Source organism: Pleuronectes platessa, chromosome 7 (assembly GCF_947347685.1).
Source record: "Pleuronectes platessa chromosome 7, fPlePla1.1, whole genome shotgun sequence".
In the NCBI taxonomy this organism is placed as follows: domain Eukaryota; kingdom Metazoa; phylum Chordata; class Actinopteri; order Pleuronectiformes; family Pleuronectidae; genus Pleuronectes; species Pleuronectes platessa.
This window is the reverse complement of record NC_070632.1, coordinates 11937529-11959934: the sequence shown is the minus strand read 5'-3', so window position 1 is coordinate 11959934 and position 22406 is coordinate 11937529. Positions and strand designations below refer to the sequence as shown.

At 40.3% G+C, this 22406-nt stretch overlaps 3 protein-coding genes across 3 annotated transcripts in view; 2 read left to right on the top strand and 1 right to left on the bottom strand.

Annotated features, from left to right (window-relative positions):
- The first annotated feature begins 7804 nt into the window (after positions 1–7804).
- On the top strand, positions 7805–13792 carry si:dkey-5i3.5 (uncharacterized protein LOC565091 homolog). The gene is made up of 4 exons (XM_053426794.1): positions 7805–8082; positions 10575–10859; positions 11937–12183; positions 12318–13792. Exons 2-4 carry the CDS (start codon positions 10623–10625, stop codon positions 12677–12679), a joined length of 846 nt encoding a protein of 281 aa, XP_053282769.1. The 5' UTR covers positions 7805–8082; positions 10575–10622; the 3' UTR covers positions 12680–13792.
- A 977-nt stretch (positions 13793–14769) lies between these two features.
- On the top strand, positions 14770–21210 carry rbm28 (RNA binding motif protein 28). Its single transcript, XM_053427131.1, has 20 exons — positions 14770–15133; positions 15309–15455; positions 15545–15834; positions 15956–16031; positions 16150–16242; positions 16326–16397; positions 16533–16659; positions 16765–16991; positions 17090–17156; positions 17305–17414; positions 17505–17578; positions 17695–17830; positions 18153–18217; positions 18330–18488; positions 18665–18814; positions 18910–18984; positions 19076–19199; positions 19457–19595; positions 20031–20172; positions 20716–21210. Exons 1-20 carry the CDS (start codon positions 15013–15015, stop codon positions 20848–20850), a joined length of 2529 nt encoding a protein of 842 aa, XP_053283106.1. The 5' UTR covers positions 14770–15012; the 3' UTR covers positions 20851–21210.
- A 203-nt stretch (positions 21211–21413) lies between these two features.
- LOC128444578 (leptin) overlaps positions 21414–22406 on the bottom strand; it is a 2002-nt gene continuing 1009 nt past the window's right edge. Inside the window, exon 3 of the mRNA XM_053427132.1 lies at positions 21414–22292. Coding sequence (XP_053283107.1) covers positions 21972–22292 — 321 coding nt within the window. The 3' untranslated portion in view covers positions 21414–21971. The remainder of the gene's footprint in view (positions 22293–22406) is intronic.

The following is a 22406-nucleotide window of genomic DNA, read 5'->3' as shown; positions in this document are numbered from 1 at the left end:
TTCTTATCCCAGTAACAGGAAAAATATCTCATTGATCTCTGATTGTTTGTCAGTGTATGTTTCTAACCATTCCCTGGGGTCTTCTACAGCAGGCGTAATCAATATCCCCAAAACAAACAACAAAAAGTTTGGGGAAGCATCTTTCTGTTGCTATGCAAGACACTCCCACCTTACATAATACAAGCTACTTCTGTTGATAGTTATAAAAAACAACTCAAGACATATTTCGTTGAAATTGCTTTTGAATGTTTCTTCTTTTTTTAACACTATGATCTTTATTCATTTTTTTAATACCTTTTCCTAGTTTTATGTATTCTTAAACTTTTTTAATCTTAAGGCTTTGTTCTATTGCTTACTTATTCGTATTGATCTGTCTTATTTCATGACTTTGACTTTAGGGTGCTGTATATTTAAATGTATTATTATTCAAATGCATTTTATGTAAAAGTCAGGATATCTTCACATTTGTAAAAAATGTAACTAGGTGAATATATCCGACAGAGATATGAATATTCTGATGTGATCCCTGTTAACAGATAGGCTTATTCCTTCTGCCTACCTGCACAGCGGAATAATAATTCTAAGTGATAAACAGACGTTTGTTGCTTCAGCCATCGATCTAGTGGCGTGTTTATTGAAGAACTGTGCACATCAGGTTGCTCTCCGTGAGAGTCAGGTACAGAGAGTGAGAGGGTGGTAACATCCCCCCTTATAGGGTAGTGGTGTCATCAGTCACACGTGACTCCATACCATATGAGGCGCAACAGCGCCTCCTCCTGAACAAATACAGTTGCATGCATTCATACACTTATCCACTCTCAACAATCCCACCTCCAGCCTGTCATTTTGCTGCTGAGAGGGAGAGGGAGAGGGAGGAGAAGCATTGAGGGAAGGCGAATTGAGACCATTTCATATAGTTTAATACAAACATTATTTAGGGGTCCAAGCTAATTAAATATTGCACATTGCTAAAGAGGGAAGCTGACAGGACATATACTTGGTTTTATTGTGGACCATGTTATATAAAGCAGAACCTAATAGGTAAATGAGTGACCTCCTTAACGTCTCAACATAGGATCACAGAGGATAATATTACATGTTCTCTCTAAAAAAAAAAGCAGGTTTATTAGGTGTAATGTAATCTGATAAAATCTCCCTGCAAAAAGCAATTCTACGCGTCGTTTGTCATGTTAGACTTAGGAGATTAGTCTTGTTTTGTATTGCATAGGAAGGAGGTTGAACCGTATCTGTACAAATATGATAAATATAACAGGTTTAAGTACTATTACTTACAAAAAACTGGCTTTTATCCAGACCATAGCTTTATTATAGCTGTACAGTATATCTCCTCTATAAGACACATTGTTGTGTGTATGATCTAGCTGTCTATGTATAAATGTTATTACATTTCAAAATCCCAAGTGATGCCGGAATTAAAGGAACGACATTTCCATTTTTTAATCCTACATCAGAGAGAGTGAGAAATGGAGACACTCCCACACTGTCCAACAGGCAGTCTGACGACATTGGATCTTTGATGTTTGACATTGCTGAGAATTAAAGTGGAAATGGGTGAAAACACAAGAAAAACATACAGATGGACAAAGGCATCAGGGCGATTTAATCCCGAATAAAAACCTTTTACTATTCTTATTCTTTGTCAATACAATAATAATTTTTTTGCGCACAAGGATTCTGTCATTACCATCATATTTTTTTTCTTCTTGTGGCATTCAGCAGAAAACCCAAACGCACAGACTCATATTATAAATGGCCAGTCTTTGTAATCAAAGTATCCTCCGTGGACATTTGACAGAGAGGTGAGTTGCTGCTTCATCCCCTTGTGGGAGGATCACCTTGGGCAGACAAAAAGAGAAGGTAATCCTCCTGTTTATCCACTGCAGGGTGTGATAGGTGGGTCCCTACTGATTCATCCAGAACCCTCATGGTCCTCATCCACCACCCACTGCTTCTCAAGCCTCTGTCCCCTTTTCTGCGATGTGTCTGTCTTTGCTTTACACTGTCGTCATCCTCTCTGCCGCCGACCTGCATTTGGAGTCTCTCAATTCCAGGATCTTTTACCTTGAAGAAAAGAAAAAATTAATTGTTTGAGATTTGTTTTATAACAACTTTAAAACTTGATTGCTGCTCTGACTGGATTCGCTGCATGGTATCTGATCAGAAACAAATATATGAAATTTGTAGATACAGTGTTTAGCAATACAATCAAATGAGTAAAGGACATATTAAGGCACAAACTACACTATAATTAAGTAAATATGTATACATGTACACAGGGGCGTTTCTAGGATTGAAAGAAAGGGGGGGCTTAGCCCCTAAGGATGCTGAATGTTTGCGCGCGCAGCATTTTGGGGCTGCAGATATCCATGTTTCATACAGTTCATAGATTGGCTCAATCAGAAAGAGTGTGGTTTTTCTCTGTATCTTTGCTTGCATTCATTCAGTATAAGATAACAGAAAAGACAGAATTTCAGGGTCATTGTGAAATTTGACAACACAAATATGAACTGATTATAAACAACAACATTCTATAGGCACTGATATTATTGTTTTAAAATACTAGAGATAGATATTAATGCAAAGAATAGAGAGCTGTCGATAGTTATTTCTTACATTTCAAATTTGCTGGTTCACACTCTGGCTCACTGGAGACATTTTCTAACAAAATAGCTAGCTAGCTAGCTAAGTGTTAACATAGCTCATTACAATATTCCCTTTCATTTGCCTCAAGTAAACCTAAATTGAAGCAGGTAACAATCGTTAACAACTACAGATAGCCACATTCTGTAACTACCTGTAATCAGTGTTGCCATAGTTACTTTGAAAAAGTAACTTAGTTACTTTACAAGTTACTTGATTTTAAAAGTAACTAAATTAGATTACAAGTTACTTTATTAGTTACATTCAGCAGCTGCCGACAACACCCCCGCCGCCTAAACATAAAAATGACAACCGGTTTGGCCAACACTAACTTTATTAGACACCGCCGGAGGTTCCCCCCCCCCCCCCCCCCCGCGCGAACGGAGGGTTCCCCCAACGGGCGCTGTAGCTGAGGTGATCCGCGAGACGGGACCGACACGCGTCCAGAGTCGCTGCCACCGACCGCCGTACCCGGTCCCCTCCAACCGGTCCCCGCCTTCCGCAGCGCCGACGGACACCGCCCCGCGGCCCACTAGAAGGAAAGCCCCCGCATCGCGGACGAGCACCTCCCCCCCTAAAAAAACGCCGAGGAGTGCCGCACACCGAGCCTCCGGCGGCGTGGAGAGGAGGGTGACGGGCCGACTGCTCCACCAGCCGCAGGACGTGCCCAGTGGTTTAACCACAAATACCGAAATAGTAACGCAAGGTGACTTGGACAAGTAACTTTAATCTGATTACTGGTTTGGAAATGGTAACGCGTTAGATTTCTCGTTACTGAAAAAAGTGGTCAGATTAGAGTAACGCGTTTCTAAGTAGCGCGTTACCGGCATCACTGCCTGTAATTACAATTTCACTCCGTGCATCATTTACTATGAGCGAAACTCATTGGCTGTAATCCTGCTGTCTTGATGAGAGACGTTACTTGGCAGAGTGTGAAAGCCAGATGCAGACTCCCCAAGGTCCTAGTGCCTGGTCTTTTATTGTTAAGTATGATGATAGGCTATTGGATGGTAATTTGAAGGGGGAGAAAACATAAAAAACAGAAACGCACTAACATATGTAGCATGTTAGAGTTATAAATAACTTGTCCATGTGTAAAACAATAGTTTAATTAAAAAATTTAAAATTCCCAAAAAAATCCCAATAATTATTTTGGGGGGCTGAAGAACATTTTAGGGGGGCTTCAGCTTCAGCCCCCCTAAAAATAGGCCTAACGACGCCCATGCTATCTATTATAGTATAATATATTCTATTTGTATTTTTAAATTGTTTTTATATTTCATTGCATTAGTAGAAAGTATTACATGTTCACTTATTATTACTTTTCTGGTGTCTATTTCTGACTGTCCCCTTTGCTGCTGTAACAAGGCAGAGGGTGTTGCTCCTTGTACAGGTTGTTGAGCCCTATGAGGCAAAATGTGATTTGTGAATACTGACTATGCAAATAAAAGAAAGTATTGATTTGATTCTGGGTCTCCATCAACTAAGATGCTAAATGGGAAAGACAGTTTAGAAAATTGATGGAATTATTACTCTGATTCATCACTTGCACGTATACAACAAGAAACAGTACAAATTATTCTCAAAATGTTTATTTACAATTGGGACTCAGTAGTAGGAGATTTCTCTATGAACAGAACTCTCCTCAGCTCACAAACCCCTATTGTGCACAACAGAACAGATCATTTATAAAGTGGATAGAAGTTTTATATAAAGAGTTAAAGCCTGAAAATAACTTTATAATCTGGATTTCAACTTGAGAAATTTGTAAAGTTAGAGTTTAAATGTGTTATATCATCTTAAATAAAACCTCTATTTAGTTCTCAAGTAAACAAATGAAGAGGACAACATGATCAGATTAACTCAACTTGGAGCTGCACTATCAGAAAATGTATGAATATGAGTCTGTTATCAGGATTTGTTATGTTTCCTTCTCTTCCTTCATAATTAATGGATGCAGCAATTTTTCAGAAGCACATATTACGGCGATAAGACATCATAAACCAAAATCACACTTTGGTTAATATCAGATCATATCCTTTATTTAGAATAGAGAAAAGCACAAGTGTATTCACATTCACAGAAGGTGTGGACAGTTTCCAGTGATGAGAAACCACCACCAGTTTAAAGTCGCCGAGTCCTCCCAGCAGCGTGGATTGAGGAGATGCCCTCGGTCATCCATCAGTGAGGTTTGTAATCATGCAGCATGTGTGTCTGTGTGGGGGCTGGAGCCTGCTCACTTCCTTGCCTTCACCGCGTCCTTCAACAAAAGGGAGAGCCTTGGTGCCCTCCTCCCTTTCTCTGCGACGAACTTCAGCTGGTTATAGTACGAGTCCATCACCTCCCTGGACGTGACCACCTCCAGGTCCTGCTGGATGAGCTGGAGGAGCTCACAGAGGCTCTCGAGAGACGGCCCGTCTCCATTTTGCAGCAGCCTCCTGATGCAGTAGTGCATGGCTTTGTGATCCAGAACCTTGGAGAGGAACAGCTCCCCAATAAACCGGATGGTATGTATGGAGCGACAGGAGGGTTTGGCGTTGTTCTTCTCTTCCCTCAGTCGATCAATAACCCTCACGTCCCTGACTGGCTCTAGGCAGGACACCCCCTTCCGTGAAATGTCCTCCCTGTCAAAGTTCTTCTTAAACTCTGCCTGGCAGTGCTTGACCAGCAGGGACCTGAAGGAGACGCTGGCCGACCAGTCGGACAAGGATTGGAATTCCACCTGAACAGAAGAAAACCATAAGGAAATATTAACACAAATGCAACTCACATACAGGAAAACATTGTGATTATTTATGTGTAAAGATTCACTTTATACAGCAAACACCAAATGCAGTCAACGATTATCAGTGTGTGCTGATTATTATCCTCAATTCTAAATTAACTTATTATTTGATTAACCAAAGTGACGATTCATTTTGATTAATTTAGTATTTCAGGTATTCCTCAATTAACTTGTTTATGATCATCACAAATCCTTATTTTAATTTTTCCTTTCTTACTATTTGAAAAAAAAGTACTTTTTGTATCACCACCCTTCTAATTCACAACATGGGTAAAAAATGACCTGTTTTAATTTCCTATGTTATTTCATGCATGGCATGAATGTTTCTTTGCTATATCTCTGAAATCAATTTATTTCTTCATTTAATATTCCAGACAATCATTAGTTATTTTGTTTTTGATTAACACAAATCATTATTTTCTTTTTTCCTTTCTTACCTTATAAACAAATGTAAATTATTATTAAGAGTTTCTTCACAATCAATAACTAGTGAGAAAGAATATTATTTCCAATACAAAATATTTGTTTGTTCATAAAGTAATAAAGGAAAAATAAAGATCAATATTTCTGGTAATCAAAAACAGGATATTTAATGAAAACCTGGAATATTAAATGATATAATACATTTATCTCAAAAATATGACCCATGGTGTGCATTAAGGGGTTAGCATAGCTTGTTTATCAAAGTTTTAAATGAATGTTACAACCTGCAAAAAAAGATCAACTTCTCAACTAAGTAAGAAACAGGATAAAAGTAGCTTCCAGTCATAGATGCATCACTTACTGTTGAGAGGCGCTGACACAGCTCCGCGAAGACTGCAGCAGAGTCTGGTTTCTGCACGGCCCTCTTGAAAACCAGCTCAACCGATTCCTGCAGGCTCTCCTCACCGTCCATCTCCTCGTGACTTATGAACGCTTGAAAGTTGTCCGTGACACAGCTGACGGTCTCCTCAGGCTGGACCTGCTCCTTCCTCACAGCTCCCTCCTCTGTCTTCTCGGTCCTATGGATGGATGGAAAGCCAAAGGCGATGTTCACCTGCGTCTGATGCTCGTAGGAGGCAGCGTCGAGAAAGCCCACGGGCTTGGATGGAACACGACGCCACTTCTCGCCCCTCCGATCAGGTGGGGTCCATGGCTTCTTGGAGGAGGCAGAAGCCTCCAAGGACACAACAGCCTCCCTGTCACGGGACCTCCGGAACATCTTTCTCTTCTCTCAATCCAAAGAAACAAGTTCAGGTGAAAGAAACGAGTTCAGGTGAAAGACCAGAGTTCAATTAGATCTTAGTTGACTTCAAGTCAAATCCAAAGAACAGAGTTCAGGTGAAAGACCAGAGTTCAATTAGATCTTAGTTGACTTCAAGTCAAATCCAAAGAACAGAGTTCAGGTGCAACCAGCCAAGTAGTTAGACGAGAACTGATCGAAAAGTGAAAACTGGCGGTTTCTTAAGTAACCACAGACTTCAAAGGTACGACAGTCTTCAAAGGTATACCTTTGAAGACTGTCGTCATTTGACCGTTGAGCTGTGTGGGGGGGGGGGGGGGGGTTGATGAATTTATCTAAACAACCTATACAGATAGATACATAATATACACACATACATACATCATACATACATCATACATACATACATACTCAAACACACTTGTATGAATCTATTCACCTTATGTCGTTTGACCCTGACCAGAGAAGATTAGTGCCGTCACAATCAGAATCAGAATCAGAAGTATTTTTATTGCCAAGTAGGTTTACACCTACAAGGAATTTGCTCTGGTAATTGGTGCTTACAATTAACATAGAAACATAAAAACGCAATAAATACAACATACATAGGAAAGCAATGAAAAATAGAAAACCAGTATATATTTACTCACTGTTTACTTCTTATTTACTCACTTTTTTCCAATATCTATACAGAGTAACATTTATTTCGACATAAACATTTCTGAGTAAAAATATATAAAAGATAAAAGATGTAAAAAGTGATAGTGAGGTGCAAAATGCAAAACAGTAAACAGTGTCCGATTGCAATATGCAATATAGTATAATATGATGTAATGTGTTAATTTAACACATCCTAAAGGTGTGGGGGCGGAATAAAAGTCTGAGTCAGACAACAAGTCTATCTACATATACAATATGTCACTGTGATATTACTTATTTACTTACACTTTTGTTTAGTAAGGACAAGACACCTGATTATTGAACTTACATGACATGTATGGTGGATATAGAGGTCAACACTTGAGGGAGAGTGTGTTTATCTCTCTCTCTCTCTGTGTCTGTGTGTTTAAGTCGGTACATCGCGTACATTCCCACTGACAAGCTAGGTTTCTCCGAAAGAAGGCAGCAGTACACTTATGATCATTTAAGGACAACTGAGACACACACACACACACTCATTCGATGATGACGGAGACGAAGAGGAAGCAGCAGCTGGGACGAGTCAGAGACACAACTTCACCAGCCACAGCAACAGGGAGCTGGGCGTTTAGCTAACACACGTCATACCGCTGCTAACCACGTGTTCTGGACAAGGACAGATGTGTTAGAACATCCCCGGCACCGATGTGAGACCAGTTCAGTCACCGACACGGATCTGAGACCAGGTTCGTCACCAGCACCGATCTGAGACCAGGTCAGTCACTCAGCCGCCAGCGGAGACGTTTAAAAACTTCACGCTGGAGTTATGGACGGTTATCACTCGGTTGTCAAAGTTGACGAAAGGCTATTTAAAGACGGGGCTAGCTTCGGGGTTTTAATCGCACATCTGCCTCTTCTCACTCTTCTTTAGAACGAGCTCATGCTAATTTATTCACAGAAGCGAGTTTATTCTGAGTCCGTTAATTCACCGTGGGTTATTGTGAGTACATTGTACAACAACACGTAGGGGGCACTATGGAGGGAGAGGAGGGTCAAAAAGGGACGTGTCCTCAGCGCTGCCGGGCGTTCGTTTTTGAAAGCCCACAGTAAGGTTATAACTATATGTCGTTTCAGGACGTACGGCTGGTAAATCATTCAAAGACAAGATAAGATAAGATCATCCATATACCCTAAGGACACGTGCAGTGTAAAAACAGCAAGGGTAATCAAAGGTGAACTTGTAAGCAACATGCAATACTTGTATGTGTGGGGAAATGTAAAACAAATATAAATGGACTTAAAACGAATATATACAGTGTAAACAGAATATCAACATCGCATGACAAACCAATAAAACTAAACTGATGTGATCGTCTGTGAGGAAGTCTCAATGAAATATGAGTTGATCCCTATAATTAGAGGAAACTACCGGTGACTACTGGACCAACCTGTTTTGACTCACACCAGGTGACCTTTTCCTGTGGAAGGTGGAGAGATACAGGAGTCTCACGCTTCTGAATCAGAGGTTAAAGGAAACGTCTAATGAAGCTCAAATAGCAATTTTATCATAACAATACAATACAGTGAAAGATTGTCTGTTAGAGCCGCAACTCCTTTCAAAACTTTCAACCTCGACCTTTATTATATTCATGAGAACAAAACAGGAGCTGATGTCATTATCTTTCCGTAACTTAAAACCGACCAAGTAGGAGCACATCGCAACTTGAAGAACGAGTATAACACAGTTTCAGGGGATGTAGACTCATCTATCTTGTTCTTCTGTTCATTCTTTCCCTCCTTACTTTCATTGTTCCCTTTTCAATGAGCTTCACGCCCCTGCGGCATATGAACATCAGTGATCACACATGCTCTTACACCACAAGAGACTCTGTGTCTACGAGTTCAGTAGATGGCGCCAACTCAACACAAATGGCCTCAGCAGCGACCTTTTAATTTTCAAGTCAACATCATTCACTCACATTCTTCGGGTTTCCGCCATAACAAGGTTTGATATAGTGTTGGTCAGTAGGTGGCACATTACCAGGAGAGTGATGTTGAGAATGAAGTTTCTGAGAGTATCTTTCAAATTGAGTTTTTATTTTATGCATATAGAGTATAGTGACAGCGTTCCATCGACCTGTCTGTCCTCGCCACTGTAGTTAAATCTCAGGATCATTATGAGGCCCTACGGTTGGTACAAAGGCTCAATCAGATAACATGGTGAAGAAGGCAAAGGTCACATTTGCCGTGATTTTACCAAACCTGTTTTTTGGCTATTTGAACTTCTCAATATTTGCTTTGAGGGAATTTCCAAGGGACGGAGTTTTGGCACAGACATTCACTTGGATTCAAAGTCTCTCTTCTGTCTTAAGAGGGAAAGTACAATAGTTTGGGTAACTAAACAGTTACTCTAGAACAGTGGTTCCCAAACTTTTAACAGTCTCGTACCCCTTCAGACATTCAATCTCCAGCTACGTATACAGCCTATAACACTTGAAACTTTGAAATTGTCAGGGATTTCAGGACTTATAATAATGGTAGATGACAAAATAATGTCATCTACGAAATTCTTAAGGATCAATTAATAGATTGTCGATTAATTATGCCCATCCCTAGTTTTGACTAACGGTCACTAACCTACCTGTAACTTTTTTTGGCAGTGTAATTATTTTGCGGAATATGGGTATTTTTGGCAATGCAAGTTGGCTATTCAGACTATTTAATATTGCACGATTATTTATAGCTCAGTTTGAAAATGTAATGGGCTTTTTCACTTTGAAAACGCAGATAAAATGTTCTCCCCACGTACCCCCTGAACCACTTCGCGTACCCCTTGGGGTACATGTACCCCAGTTTGGGAACCGAGGCTCTAGATTATATATTTTTACACGCCTTTATTTTTGTTCTTGCTACTGGTTTGCTGATCTGTTGCAGAATCGGTAACTCATGTTTACTTAGAGTCTTTAGAGGGATATTTGAGCAGTACTCTAGTTCTCGTGGGATTTCTTTGATGTATTTTTTATGCCTTTTAATACTTAATAAAACGAGGCAGTTTCAGTTTCCTTGAGAATGTTGGAAAATGCCATCCTCTTAGTTGATCAGTATCTGACACAGATGTTACTTTATACAAAAACTTTGAGGAAATTCTGTCTGTATTAGAAAGGTTTCTGAGGGGCATTAACTTCCAAAGGCCACATACGGACACATATCCCACAGCAGGTTCGTGCTTTTCAGAAAGAACAACCCTAACTCTTTATTTCCCTGCAGACTCCCCAGTCACCTTTTAATGCAGTCGGGATCCTGACAGCAGCAGCAATGTTGGCGAGGACCACCCTGAGCAGAGGAATTACTGCCCTCCGCCTCGCTAAGAATGTGACTCTGTACGTGAATGAATTGGCATCTCCAGCCTCAGGAAGCCAGACCCTGGCATCTGAAGATCACAAACCCCTCATGCTGATGCTCCCGTGGATGGGTTCGCGCCCCCAAGCTGTGGCCAAGTATTGTGAGATCTACTTCCGCACCGGCTTGGATGTGCTCGTAGTGGAGAGTGAGGTAGGGAAATGATCCATCAGAGGTTTAGCTCCTCCTTGATAGGAACGATTTTGGGTAGACTGCTGCGAAAACATACACACAGCGTTATTTTCCATAAATTTTTTGTTTAAACACACATTCTAAGATGAGGATATAACTCTTATTTATAAACAAACCTTGTTCTTTTGTTGTCGCAATTCCTTCATTTTAAGTTTCCTTTAAAAACACTAATATAAATGTTACCACTTAAGTTGTCCAGAGTAAAGTGTACCTTGTGAGACCCAAAGATATCAGGGTTGTTGTTGAGGTAACGGAGTGTTTTGAGAGCATATTCATGTTCCTGGAACTGGACGAAGCCGTAACCTAACGACTGTCCCATCGCCTTACCCTTCTCGGGCTTCCTATCATACATCACCCGACACTGAGAGGAGAAACAGGACTTGCACACACACATGAATATAAATGAAAACATCACCCCCTACTGGGCAGACAGAATAATTCTATAGCTGCCTAATCCACACAAAAATTCCGGGAATGTTTACAGAGTTGCAATAAAAAAAAAATTGTATTGTATTGTTCTGTATTTAAATAAATGTACCTCTGGGATGCGCACTCCCTTCCCACCCTTTATGGCTTCAAGGCAGAGCTCTCTGAGTTTTTTATCGTCGACCGACTTGGGCAGGTTATGGATACACAGACGATTCTTCGATACAAACACACCGATGTCCCGAAGCTTGGTCCTCTTTATTTCTTCAAACTAGGAGAGGAGACAAAGAGACAAATATGAGTCGATTCAGGGGAGAATATAAGTACAAAAAAAACATTCTCAAAATGGAAAGGATTAAATGTTGAAGAAATATAAACTCACTCTTGTTCTTTTGATCATGTCTGCTTTAGGCACACCCTCTGCAGGGTATATACCATGTATATATCTTACAAGGGTGCAATTACATTTTCTAAATAGTCACAAAAGCTATTTTCTCAGTTTTGTGTTTTAGGTATTATTTCTTAAAGAATTCAATGCACTTCTCAACACACCCATTAATGTTGACTATAAAACGAGGGGTCCTTCAACTTTCTGTTTGTTTCACACACAAGGTGACGCACTTCCTGTGGCCTCGCTGGGGTCTGGATCATGGAAAGAATTTGATCGAGTTGCTCCAGAGCGAACGCTTTGTGTCCCGCCCACTCCTCGTCCATGCCTTCTCTATCGGTGGCTACACGTATACCCAGCTGCTGGTTCACGTGTCCCAGGACAAGCAGAAATATCAGTCGCTCACAAAGAGGATCAAAGGGCAAGTCTTTGATAGCTTGGTGGTGGGCTCTGTGGAGATGATGGCCTCAGGTATTAACACGATTTAACTTTGTGATTTTCCTGTGATTGTTATTAGTCACACATGCAGATGATGCGTATGTGAATAGGAGTGATTGTTTTCAGCGCAAATGACTGAAGTGTTTTTTTTCCTCCTCTCTGCACAGGTCTAGGAAAAACCGTGTTTCCTCGTTTGGAGTCACTGGTAAAAAAGGTGAGCATGCTTTACTTTGGCATGTTCAAACAGCAAACGGTGGACTACTACAACAGAAGCATCGATGTGTTTTGGAACACACCAATCCCCGTTCCCTCACTGTTCCTCTTTTGCGAGAATGATCTGATAAGCGACGCACAGACTATGGAGGAATTGATCGACTTCTGGCGAAAGCGCGGGATTAACATCACCGCAAAGAAGTGGGCGGATTCAACACACGCAGGTCACCTGAAGAGGCACCCCCAGGAGTATGTGAGCACACTGGAATTATTCTTCCATTCACTCAACATCGCTCCGCTGAAGGCCAAGATGTAAGATGGTGTCACTTCAACTTGATTCCACGTCATGTTGACTGCTCCTGTTTTCTTTGTTTCCCCTAAATGTTTGTTGTCTTTTTGTGTATGGATCATTAATACAGGCAATTGTATTTGTAAAGTACATTTCATTACAGGTTAACTCAACTTATTTTACATTAAAGTGCATACTAGAAGTTACATGAGATTGTATTAAACAACTGACCTGGATACTCTCCTGCTGCGTTCTGCGCCATGACCAATTTATCGGACATTTTCTGAAGTTCCTGCCTATAAACTGCTAATGTTTCGTCATTGCTTGAAGTTTGATAAACCGATCCAGTGTTCAAACAACCATTACTTCATGTTTAATAACGTTTATGTTTGCATACTCAACTGATAAGCTCAAGTTCACACTGAGATGATTTTTTATCGGCAAAGAAATGCAAAATGAACTTCCTATTGCTCCAATTCCTGATTATTATCAACAAACTTTATGTGTTTGCAGTATATTAGATACTATATTTATGATAGATTTTACAATTACTGGTACCGTAGCTGTGTCTTTTCAGGGACTCTATTGTGTTACACAGGAAGTGCTGCAGTGTTGTGTCTGGCAGTAGAAGAATAGCACTAATAGCATTAATATAGATGGAAGACTTATAGAAACTTCAAATTCATAAACCTCATGAATAGAAACTTAAACTATAAGATATATTAAATATAACCAGTGCCTTAAAGAATATATAATCATTAAAAAGAAATTCCACCATGTAGGAGTTAGTTGAACTGGATGAAACCCAGATGATAACATCTTGATATATGCAGGAGTTCATTTGATTGTTCTTTACTAAACAAGTTGCACTACACAGAGAGCTTGTGGTATCGGTTACTTGGGCATTTTTCCATGTTGGGAGATCTTTACAACGGTTTATCTGTCTCCATTCTTTCTATCAATATTGTTTTTCCTCACGAAGTTGCAACTAACAACTGAACACTTGAAAACCTCCGGAGATTTTACTAACTGTTGTCTCGCATAACTTGAACATACATTTCTGACGTGTACTTACATTCCAGACTTGTATTTATTTATCTTTTCTCTTGTTGGTCGAGAAATAAATATGTGAGCCTCTTATCTCAGGTGTGATGGAATTTTTTGTTCAGACTAATTCATGGTAAAAAATGTTTTTAAAATCTAACAGTAGAATAATTCTCATTTCTGTGTTTAAGTGCCATTATTGTTTATTCTCCCCATCATCCTCCACATTGAAGGTACTAACGGAAAACACACACACACAGAACTGTTATGGTTATTCTGTATGGACACAGGGGACTCATTTGGCTGTGAAGCCTCACCTTTCTCTCCGTTTTGTTCACACATCAGACCCTCTGGATAAGCATTTAATTATACTTGAGGAATCAGAGTGTAGAATTTAGTGACATCTGTGGTAGCCTTCAGTTTTCATAAAACCTCAAAAGGTGTTTAGTTTGTCCAGTTTCGGCTACTGTTAAAAAAAACATGGCAGCCTCCATAGAGAGGACCCACTCCTGTTGTAAATATAAAGAGCCTATTCTAGGGTAAAGAAAACAACAATGTGTACAATTTAGATGAAACACATTAAGGAGAACATCACTGTGATTATTTCATATTCAATGGATCCCTTTCCCGTAAATCTTACACACTGAACCAGTAATGTAAATTATGTATACGTCTAACATATATATAATGCACGAATGATATGTTTTTTTTCAGGGAAATTACTTCCCTTGAAGTCACTGTGAAGATATCTCTATTTGCAGCTGATTCTCTGCAACATGACATAGTTACACCTCTTGGCCTGGTGGTGGCGCCACAGTCCTAATTTCTGCTGCTAAACACTATGAGTATCAACCTCTGAAATCTGCACCTAACTTCCTCTTTTGCAGCTTCTATAGTATACCACTGCGTATCCCATACAAACAGGGATGTTAAAGGTACAAAATGAAACAATATTTTAAAGACTAAATATTTACAAGATGCATTTATTTTATTTTATTTTGCTGTGACACCTCCGGGCCCGCAGGAGGCACCACGCTCCAGATTTCCGCCGCTTAACTCGAATAGTGACAGGTTCCGCTCACTTTCTAAGATGTCTGCCCACATATGTAAACATGCGACAAATCCTGGCAGCTAATCGCGATCAAGCTAAACGGCTCCGTGACATCTGTTAAATCTCACGGTGACATTTTCTTCTGAGTAGTTTAATATTACGCTCCAGTGTTGGAGTGTGAGCAGGTTAAACCGCAGTTTGTGAGTTATTACCGAGCCGGGGAGGCTAACTCTATCGTGCTAACGTTAGCTAGCAGCAGAGAGCCATGCCTGCTCCTCAGACCTTATTCGTCGCCTCTCTTCCAGCCTCGGCTTCGAACGAGCGTCTTGAAGAAATCTTCTCAGAGGTCGGTCCGGTGAAGCAGTGCTTCGTGGTCAGAGAGAAAGGTGATGTTGTCATTTACTTTGCGTCTTTTTACGTTAATAATTAGTTAACAAGTCAAATTATCAATTTAATCCCAGTGTAGAGTAACTCGTAAAAACACTTTGTTAACTAGGAGCAGTGAGGTTTAGATACAAATATCAACACCAGCAACTAACATATATATATTTTTTAAACCAGGTACAGAAACATGTCGGGGCTTTGGCTATGTCACATACGCTTTGGAGGAGGATTCCCAGCAAGCCATGAAAACGATAAAAGACTACGACGGACAGAGGATCTCTCTTTCTGTGGCCAAGCAGAAAATAAAGGATAAAAAGAAACCCGGTGGGTGTGAGGACACACGTCCAGAAGCAGCAGTTTTCTGCTTTTACTTTTCCTTCTTCATAACCTTGTTTATGTCTTTCATTCTGCAGCTAAACCACCAGCTACAGAACCAGGTAAAGAACCAGCTAAAGCACCAGCTGAGGTGCCAGCTAAAGTACCAGCTAAAGTACCAGCTAAAATACCAGCTAAAGTACCAGCTAAAGTACCAGCTAAAGTACCAGCTAAAGTACCAGCTAAAATACCAGCTAAAGTACCAGATAAAGTAACAGATAAAGTACCAGCTAAAGCTCCGGCTGCTAAAGTGAGCGAGGAGGGATCTAAAGGCTTCAGGAAGTCACTACTGAAGGCCAAGCTCATCATCAGGAACCTCAGTTTCAAGGTACAGTGCACAACATTGATGTGGAACAAAATAACATGAAATTGCACTTTGACCCACTAACATGTACTTTTGAGAAGATGTGTAGCTTGAGCTGCAGGGTGATCCGTGTCTTGTGTTGTAGTGTTCAGAAGATGACCTGAAGCAGGTGTTTTCCAAGTTCGGAACAGTTCTTGAGTCCAAAATTCCCCTAAAACCTGGTAACATTTGTTTAAAGTATTATTTCTATTCCACACATCATTTTTTGAATAGCTGTGCGACTGTCGATTTGGACAATCGATGATGTGCTTCCCGTATTTACTTTGTCTTTCTGTATAGATGGGAAGATGCGAGGATTTGCATTTGTCTTGTTTAAAAACGTGTCTCAGGCAGCAAAAGCTCTTCAGAGCATGAACCTGAAGGAGATAAAAGGTCAGTGACTGAGACAACTGCAAACTTGTATCTAGGTTGAATAATGTGACTTCATTTTCTAAACATTATTATTCTTTCCACAGGGAGGCAGGTAGCAGTTGACTGGGCTATACCTAAGGACAAATACCTTGCCACACAGCTATCCTCTAGTGCAGGTACATTTTCAAGAGAAAGCAACATTTCCTCTTTCAATATCTACATCACAATTAATTGAAAAGAGCACACTAAAAGACATCGGAGTATGTCAGTCAGTATCCGAATTAAGATTTTAATTTTGTTCTACCTCACAGGAAGTAAAACTACAGAGGCAGCAACTGTAAAACCGTCGGACCCAGAAAGTGAACCTGAAGATGAGGAGGATGAGGAGGAGGAGGAAGAGGAGGAGGAAACGAAACCAGCCCCACCATCAAAGAAAAAGTATGAACCCCAGATATAAACCATTCTGTCCATCTGCTGTCACATTTTTACATTCAGTTGATTTAACTGGTTGACTTTTTTTGTCAATTGTGTGATTTTCTGCAGAGTCGCCTCTAAACCAGCTGTGCAGCAGGTAGAGGAATCAGAGGATGAGGAGGATGATGAGGATGATGAGGAACAAGATAGTGAGGAGGATGAGGATGAGGATAATGATGATAATGACGATGATGATGATAATGATGATGAAGAGGATGATCATGATGATGGGAGTAGTCACGATTCAAATGAGAGTCAAGATGAAGATGATGAAGAATCTGAAGAAGAGAAAGCAGGTAAACATTCTCAGCTTATCTTAAATTTGTATGTCTGTTATACAAATGTTTTGTTTGATGTTTAAACTTTTGTTGTTGTTTGGTGCTTTTTCCTGTAGCTAAAAGGAAAGCACAAAATAAACTTCTCCCATCTGATGTTAAAGAGGGCAAGACAATCTTTATCAGGTATGTGACTCTTCCTACTTTCATTTATCTCACTCTTAACCATTTAATACATTTTTTAAGATTGTTTCATTTTCCATTTTTTTCTCTTACTATTATCGAGCATTTATGTTATAATCCTAAATGTGCTTGTTTCTCCTGGCTCCTTCAGGAACCTGTCCTTTGACACAGAGGAAGAAGGTCTTGAGGAAGCTCTCCTGAAGTACGGAGAACTTAACTACATCAAGATTGTTCTCCACCCGGACACCGACCATTCAAAAGGTCGGTCAGCTGTGCTTTAGCTGGACACTATTCATCCTCTCTTGTTGCTGATTGGCTCATTTTTTTGTTTTGTTTGTTTTGTTTTTCCAGGTTGTGCATTTGCTCAGTTTAAGAATAAAGAGTGTGCAGACCGGTGCATAGCTGCAGCAGAAGATCAGGCCGAGGTAAATCGGAGAAAACAACTCTAAATATTCTCCATACCTTTTTTTATTTTATGTTACGGCATCATCTGTTTTGTAAATGTTGCTGACTTGCTCCAACACTTTGTTGTTTGATGCAGAATGGCGGTGTGCGTGTGGACGGCAGAAAGCTGTTGATTGTGGCAGCAGTGACCAGAGACGATGCTTCCAAACTGAAGGTCGATAAAGTGAAAGTAGAAACAGGCACCAGGAACCTGTACCTGGCCAGAGAGGGATGTGAGTAAACCCATTTCGTCCTCCTGTTTTCTCCTCCTATGTTTTCTCGGGGCATTTTTCCTTCTAACGGTTTTCCTCTTGGAGTTATTTATTTTATGTATTTCTTCGTGCTGATTTGAAGTAAGCTAGATAGACTTCTACATTAAAAAGCATGAAGGGGTAAATCTCCAAGTGATATGCAAAGTCAGCCAAGGCATGTCTGACTTGTGAGAGGTGCACATTGAATTATTAGATCAGTTTAGTTGTCACACTCCTTTGCTGAGGTGATTCTAGATCAGTTCCATGTCTTACTCTGTTCTCTTCTTCTGACTTCAACAACCAGTGATCAGAGCTGGAACCAAGGCTGCAGAGGGTGTGCCTGAAGCAGACATGATCAAAAGAACCAGAGTGAGTTTATATTTCTTCAACATTTAATCCTTTCCATTTTGAGAATGTTTTTTTTTGTACTTATATTCACCCCTGAATCGACTCATATTTGTCTCTTTGTCTCCTCTCCTAGTTTGAAGAAATAAAGAGGACCAAGCTTCGGGACATCGGTGTGTTTGTATCGAAGAATCGTCTGTGTATCCATAACCTGCCCAAGTCGGTCGACGATAAAAAACTCAGAGAGCTCTGCCTTGAAGCCATAAAGGGTGGGAAGGGAGTGCGCATCCCAGAGGTACATTTATTTAAATACAGCCCAATACAATTTTTTTTTTTTTTATTGCAACTCCGTAAACATTCCCGGAATTTTTGTGTGGATGTGGCAGCTATAGAATTATTCTGTCTGCCCAGTAGGGGGTGTTGTTTTCATTTATATTCATGCGTGTGTGCACGTCCTGTTTCTCCTCTCAGTGTCGGGTGATGTATGATAGGAAGCCCGAGAAGGGTAAGGCGATGGGACAGTCGTTAGGTTACGGCTTCGTCCAGTTCCAGGAACATGAATATGCTCTCAAAACACTCCGTTACCTCAACAACAACCCTGATATCTTTGGGTCTCACAAGGTACACTTTACTCTGGACAACTTAAGTGGTCAAATTAATATTAGTGTGTTTTAAAGGCAGCTTTTTGAAATGTACTTTCTTTTCTTGGCCTGTAGAGACCTGTTGTTGAGTTCTCCCTGGAGGATTCAAGGAAACTTAAAATGAAGGAAATGCGACAACAAAAGAACAAGGTTTGTCTATAAAATAGTTATATCCTCATCTTAGAATGTGTGTTTAAACAAACATTTTATGGAAAATAACGCTGTGTGTATGTTTTTGCAGCAGTCTACCCAAAATCGTCCCTATCAAGGAGGAGCTAAACCTCAGGCAGCCGCTGGTGGACAAGGCCCGAGGACCGGAGGAAGTAAACCACAGTCGTCATCAGAGCTGGGAGGAAAGGAGAGCGGTATGAAAGGATTATGACTTTATACTTGTGGTTCACCATGCTTATATTAACCATGTAGAAAAGTGAAAAACATATTCTGTCACAAGACAGACACAGAACAGCACATAGCGCTGAGGAGAAACCATGTTACCGTTTAACCAGCTGTAGCACTGAATTGAAATGTCACGCAAGGCATTTTCATATGTGCTGTTACCATTTGTGTCCCTCTTACATCTTTTTTTATTCTCTCTGTCCACTGTTTGTTCTGTGTTCATCAGCTCCTCCTCAAAACCAGAAGAAAGACAAACTCTTCTCCGGTTTCCAGACCAAACCTGAGGTGGAACACGTTTCTCTGGAGAATGGAAAGAAACGAAAAGCGGTCCTGCATTTACCTTCTCATCGGGGACCTAAGATCAGGTGGAGATTATATTGCCTACTTGTATCATGTTTTTTTAAAAGCTTCTTACCTATCTGCTGTGCTTCAGCCGATCGATCTTCACAGCAAGATAAATAAAGATTTAAGGATATACCACTAACAAATTTTTGTCAAAAAATTACAGGAGCGATCTTCTCTTACCTCAACATAATTAGTTATTGTGTAACCAAAGGAAAAAGTGACCTGCTGGATCTCTGCAACTTGAAAGAATTGCATGCATTGCTTGCTTTGACATTACAGTGGCGGATGTTTTTCCCTCATGAGTTTAGTTAACCTGTCAATTTACATTATGCAGTTTCTTTGCTAATAATAATACTAATTCAACATCTAGATCTATTTTATTGCAATTAACACAAATGCCAACACAACTTTCCATCATGTGTAACCAATCTTGCCTGTTTTGTCTTTTTTTACAGACTGCGTGATAAAGGAAAGAAGCAAGGCCCACCACCCAAGAAAATGAAACCTAACTCCACCAGAAAAGAGCCTCAAAGAAAAGAGCCTCAAAGAAAAGAGCCTCAAAGACAAATGGAGAAGCCCATGCAGTCCAGAAGCCAGGTTTTTACATATTCAGCTGTTCTTGCTTATTTGTAACCTGGTGTCATGTTCAATCAGTGAAACCCTGATTTATTTGAAACAATTTAAAAACAGTGGCTTGTCTGTTTTAATTTTCAAGCCCCTGAGACTTGGCTTGCACAAAGAACAAGAACGTTGCCAAAACCAAATGCAAACAACCTTAACACTGGCTGTTGCTGGATATCTGCTTGGTCGATTTACAAAAGTTTATCGATACAATAGAACTGCCTCTGTACAAACATGTATTACAATCGACTGGATGACATATGATCATTAATTTATGCTTAATTTCAGATTATTAGAGGTGCACATGCCCAAATATATATGATTAAAGTCTAAGAGATCTATAAGAACAATTTAAAGGATTTAGGTTTCTGACATTCTAAAAGTGGATCAGTTTGGTAACAGATCACTGTGGCAGATGCAGATGTATCAGATGTCTAGCTTGTCAGTTTGGTGACACCTAACCAGAGTTGCCCCGTGGATTTATCTTAACACCCTCCTCATTTTGTTTTTTTCCACAAGATTAAAGCAGCTAAGAAGTCTATCAAGAGGGACGGGGACCGCTTCGACAGCCTGGTGGAGCAGTACAAGAAGAAGCTGATCGGCAGCAGTGACAAGAACAGCAACAACAAAAGAAACAAGTGGTTTAATTGTTAATTATGTGTGTGTGTGTGTGAGTGAGAGAGAAATTTCCTTGACTCTTAGAAGATGCTTTTTGAATCTACATTTTCCATCTTGAGGATTTAAAGTGAATGCGATGGTTCTTCATACATTCGTTTTGTGTCGGCTCGACCGGTTTCTCATGTGTTAAACTGAACCGTCACCTAACTTCAGTCACCCTGCTCCTGCTCGTCTGTAGTACAAGTTCATGTTGTTGCATTTTTCCACTGAAACAAACAGAATTATACAAAGATGGCGTTTCTCTTTGTCTACCAGTGTTTTTAAGAAAATGTACAAAACCACCCGGATGTGTGTTTTATTGTTTTTTTTGCATTAAATCCCGATTTGTTGCAGGATTCTGGATGTGTCGGTTCCTAGTGACAGTCACTATTTTTGAATGGTAGTTTAAATCAGAAGTTAATCATAAGCCGCTGTGGATATACACTTCCCACTCATGACCCCAGAACACACACGACTGACCCTGGTCTACGTGTCTTTTTGCACTTGTCTCCTCTCCCTCATCTCATCTCACTACAAAACAACCACACACTTTATGAACAAACTTTTTTCAAACAATTTATTCATAGTTAAAAAAAAATACTGTCAACTGTACAAAAATATACAAAATGTCAATCTATGGATTTAAATAACATAATATTTCACTGAGGTCGAAGTTGCCCTTTACCCTTCCTGTTCTCATACAAACACACCTGTTGTTCTTGGCATCTTTCCCCGATGGCTGACATCACTGTTCGGTGTGATGCCTCCTCCTCACAGTGCTGAGTCAACTTCAGGACTGAGCTAATATGTAGATTCCTATTTTGTTGATGCAACAGTTAATGTAATACAAACCTATGAGCAGCTGAAGTGTCTGTGTGCAAAACGTGCTCAGGATTAGTTTGCATACAAACATTCCCGTGCTGCAGACACGCTCATGAAAAAGACAATATTTGGTACAAAATACATAATTTCTAAGTAGATAAATAAATACATATGTATAAAAATAAGTGCATGTTCAAGAAGAAATTTCCTTCAAAACACATTGCAAAAGTTAAATATGGCCACGAGCGACATCCCTGATGCCGACTTAAATATATATTGGTCCTCATGTCTGTCTTTCAACAAGTCTCCAGTTGATCCAGGTTCTTCAGCAGCAGATTCAGAAACTCCTTCACTCTCATCAGAGCCTCGATGCTCGCTGCGTGAATGAAATCTTTCGGACTCTGCAGCCTCGTCTCGGGCATCGGGGGCTTCGTCCGCCACTCGCTGCACTGCCCCCTCCTCCACTGATCCACGTAACCCGTCAATGAGGAGATTTCAGCTTTGACCCGGGGAACCCTGTAAATGGTGTCCGAGATCCGGCTGTTGTAACCATCCAGGACCGTCACTATGGAGGATGCTCCATTCAGGTCGTCAGCAGGTGTCAGGCTGGCCGGGTACTGCAGAAAGACAGGGCATGAGTCAGTCATTTCAATTAGAACAAACGTGCCTGATTTCCTTTCAAAAAGATCCACAAATTATTCTCTGAGAAATCTATAAAAATGTAGCATAAC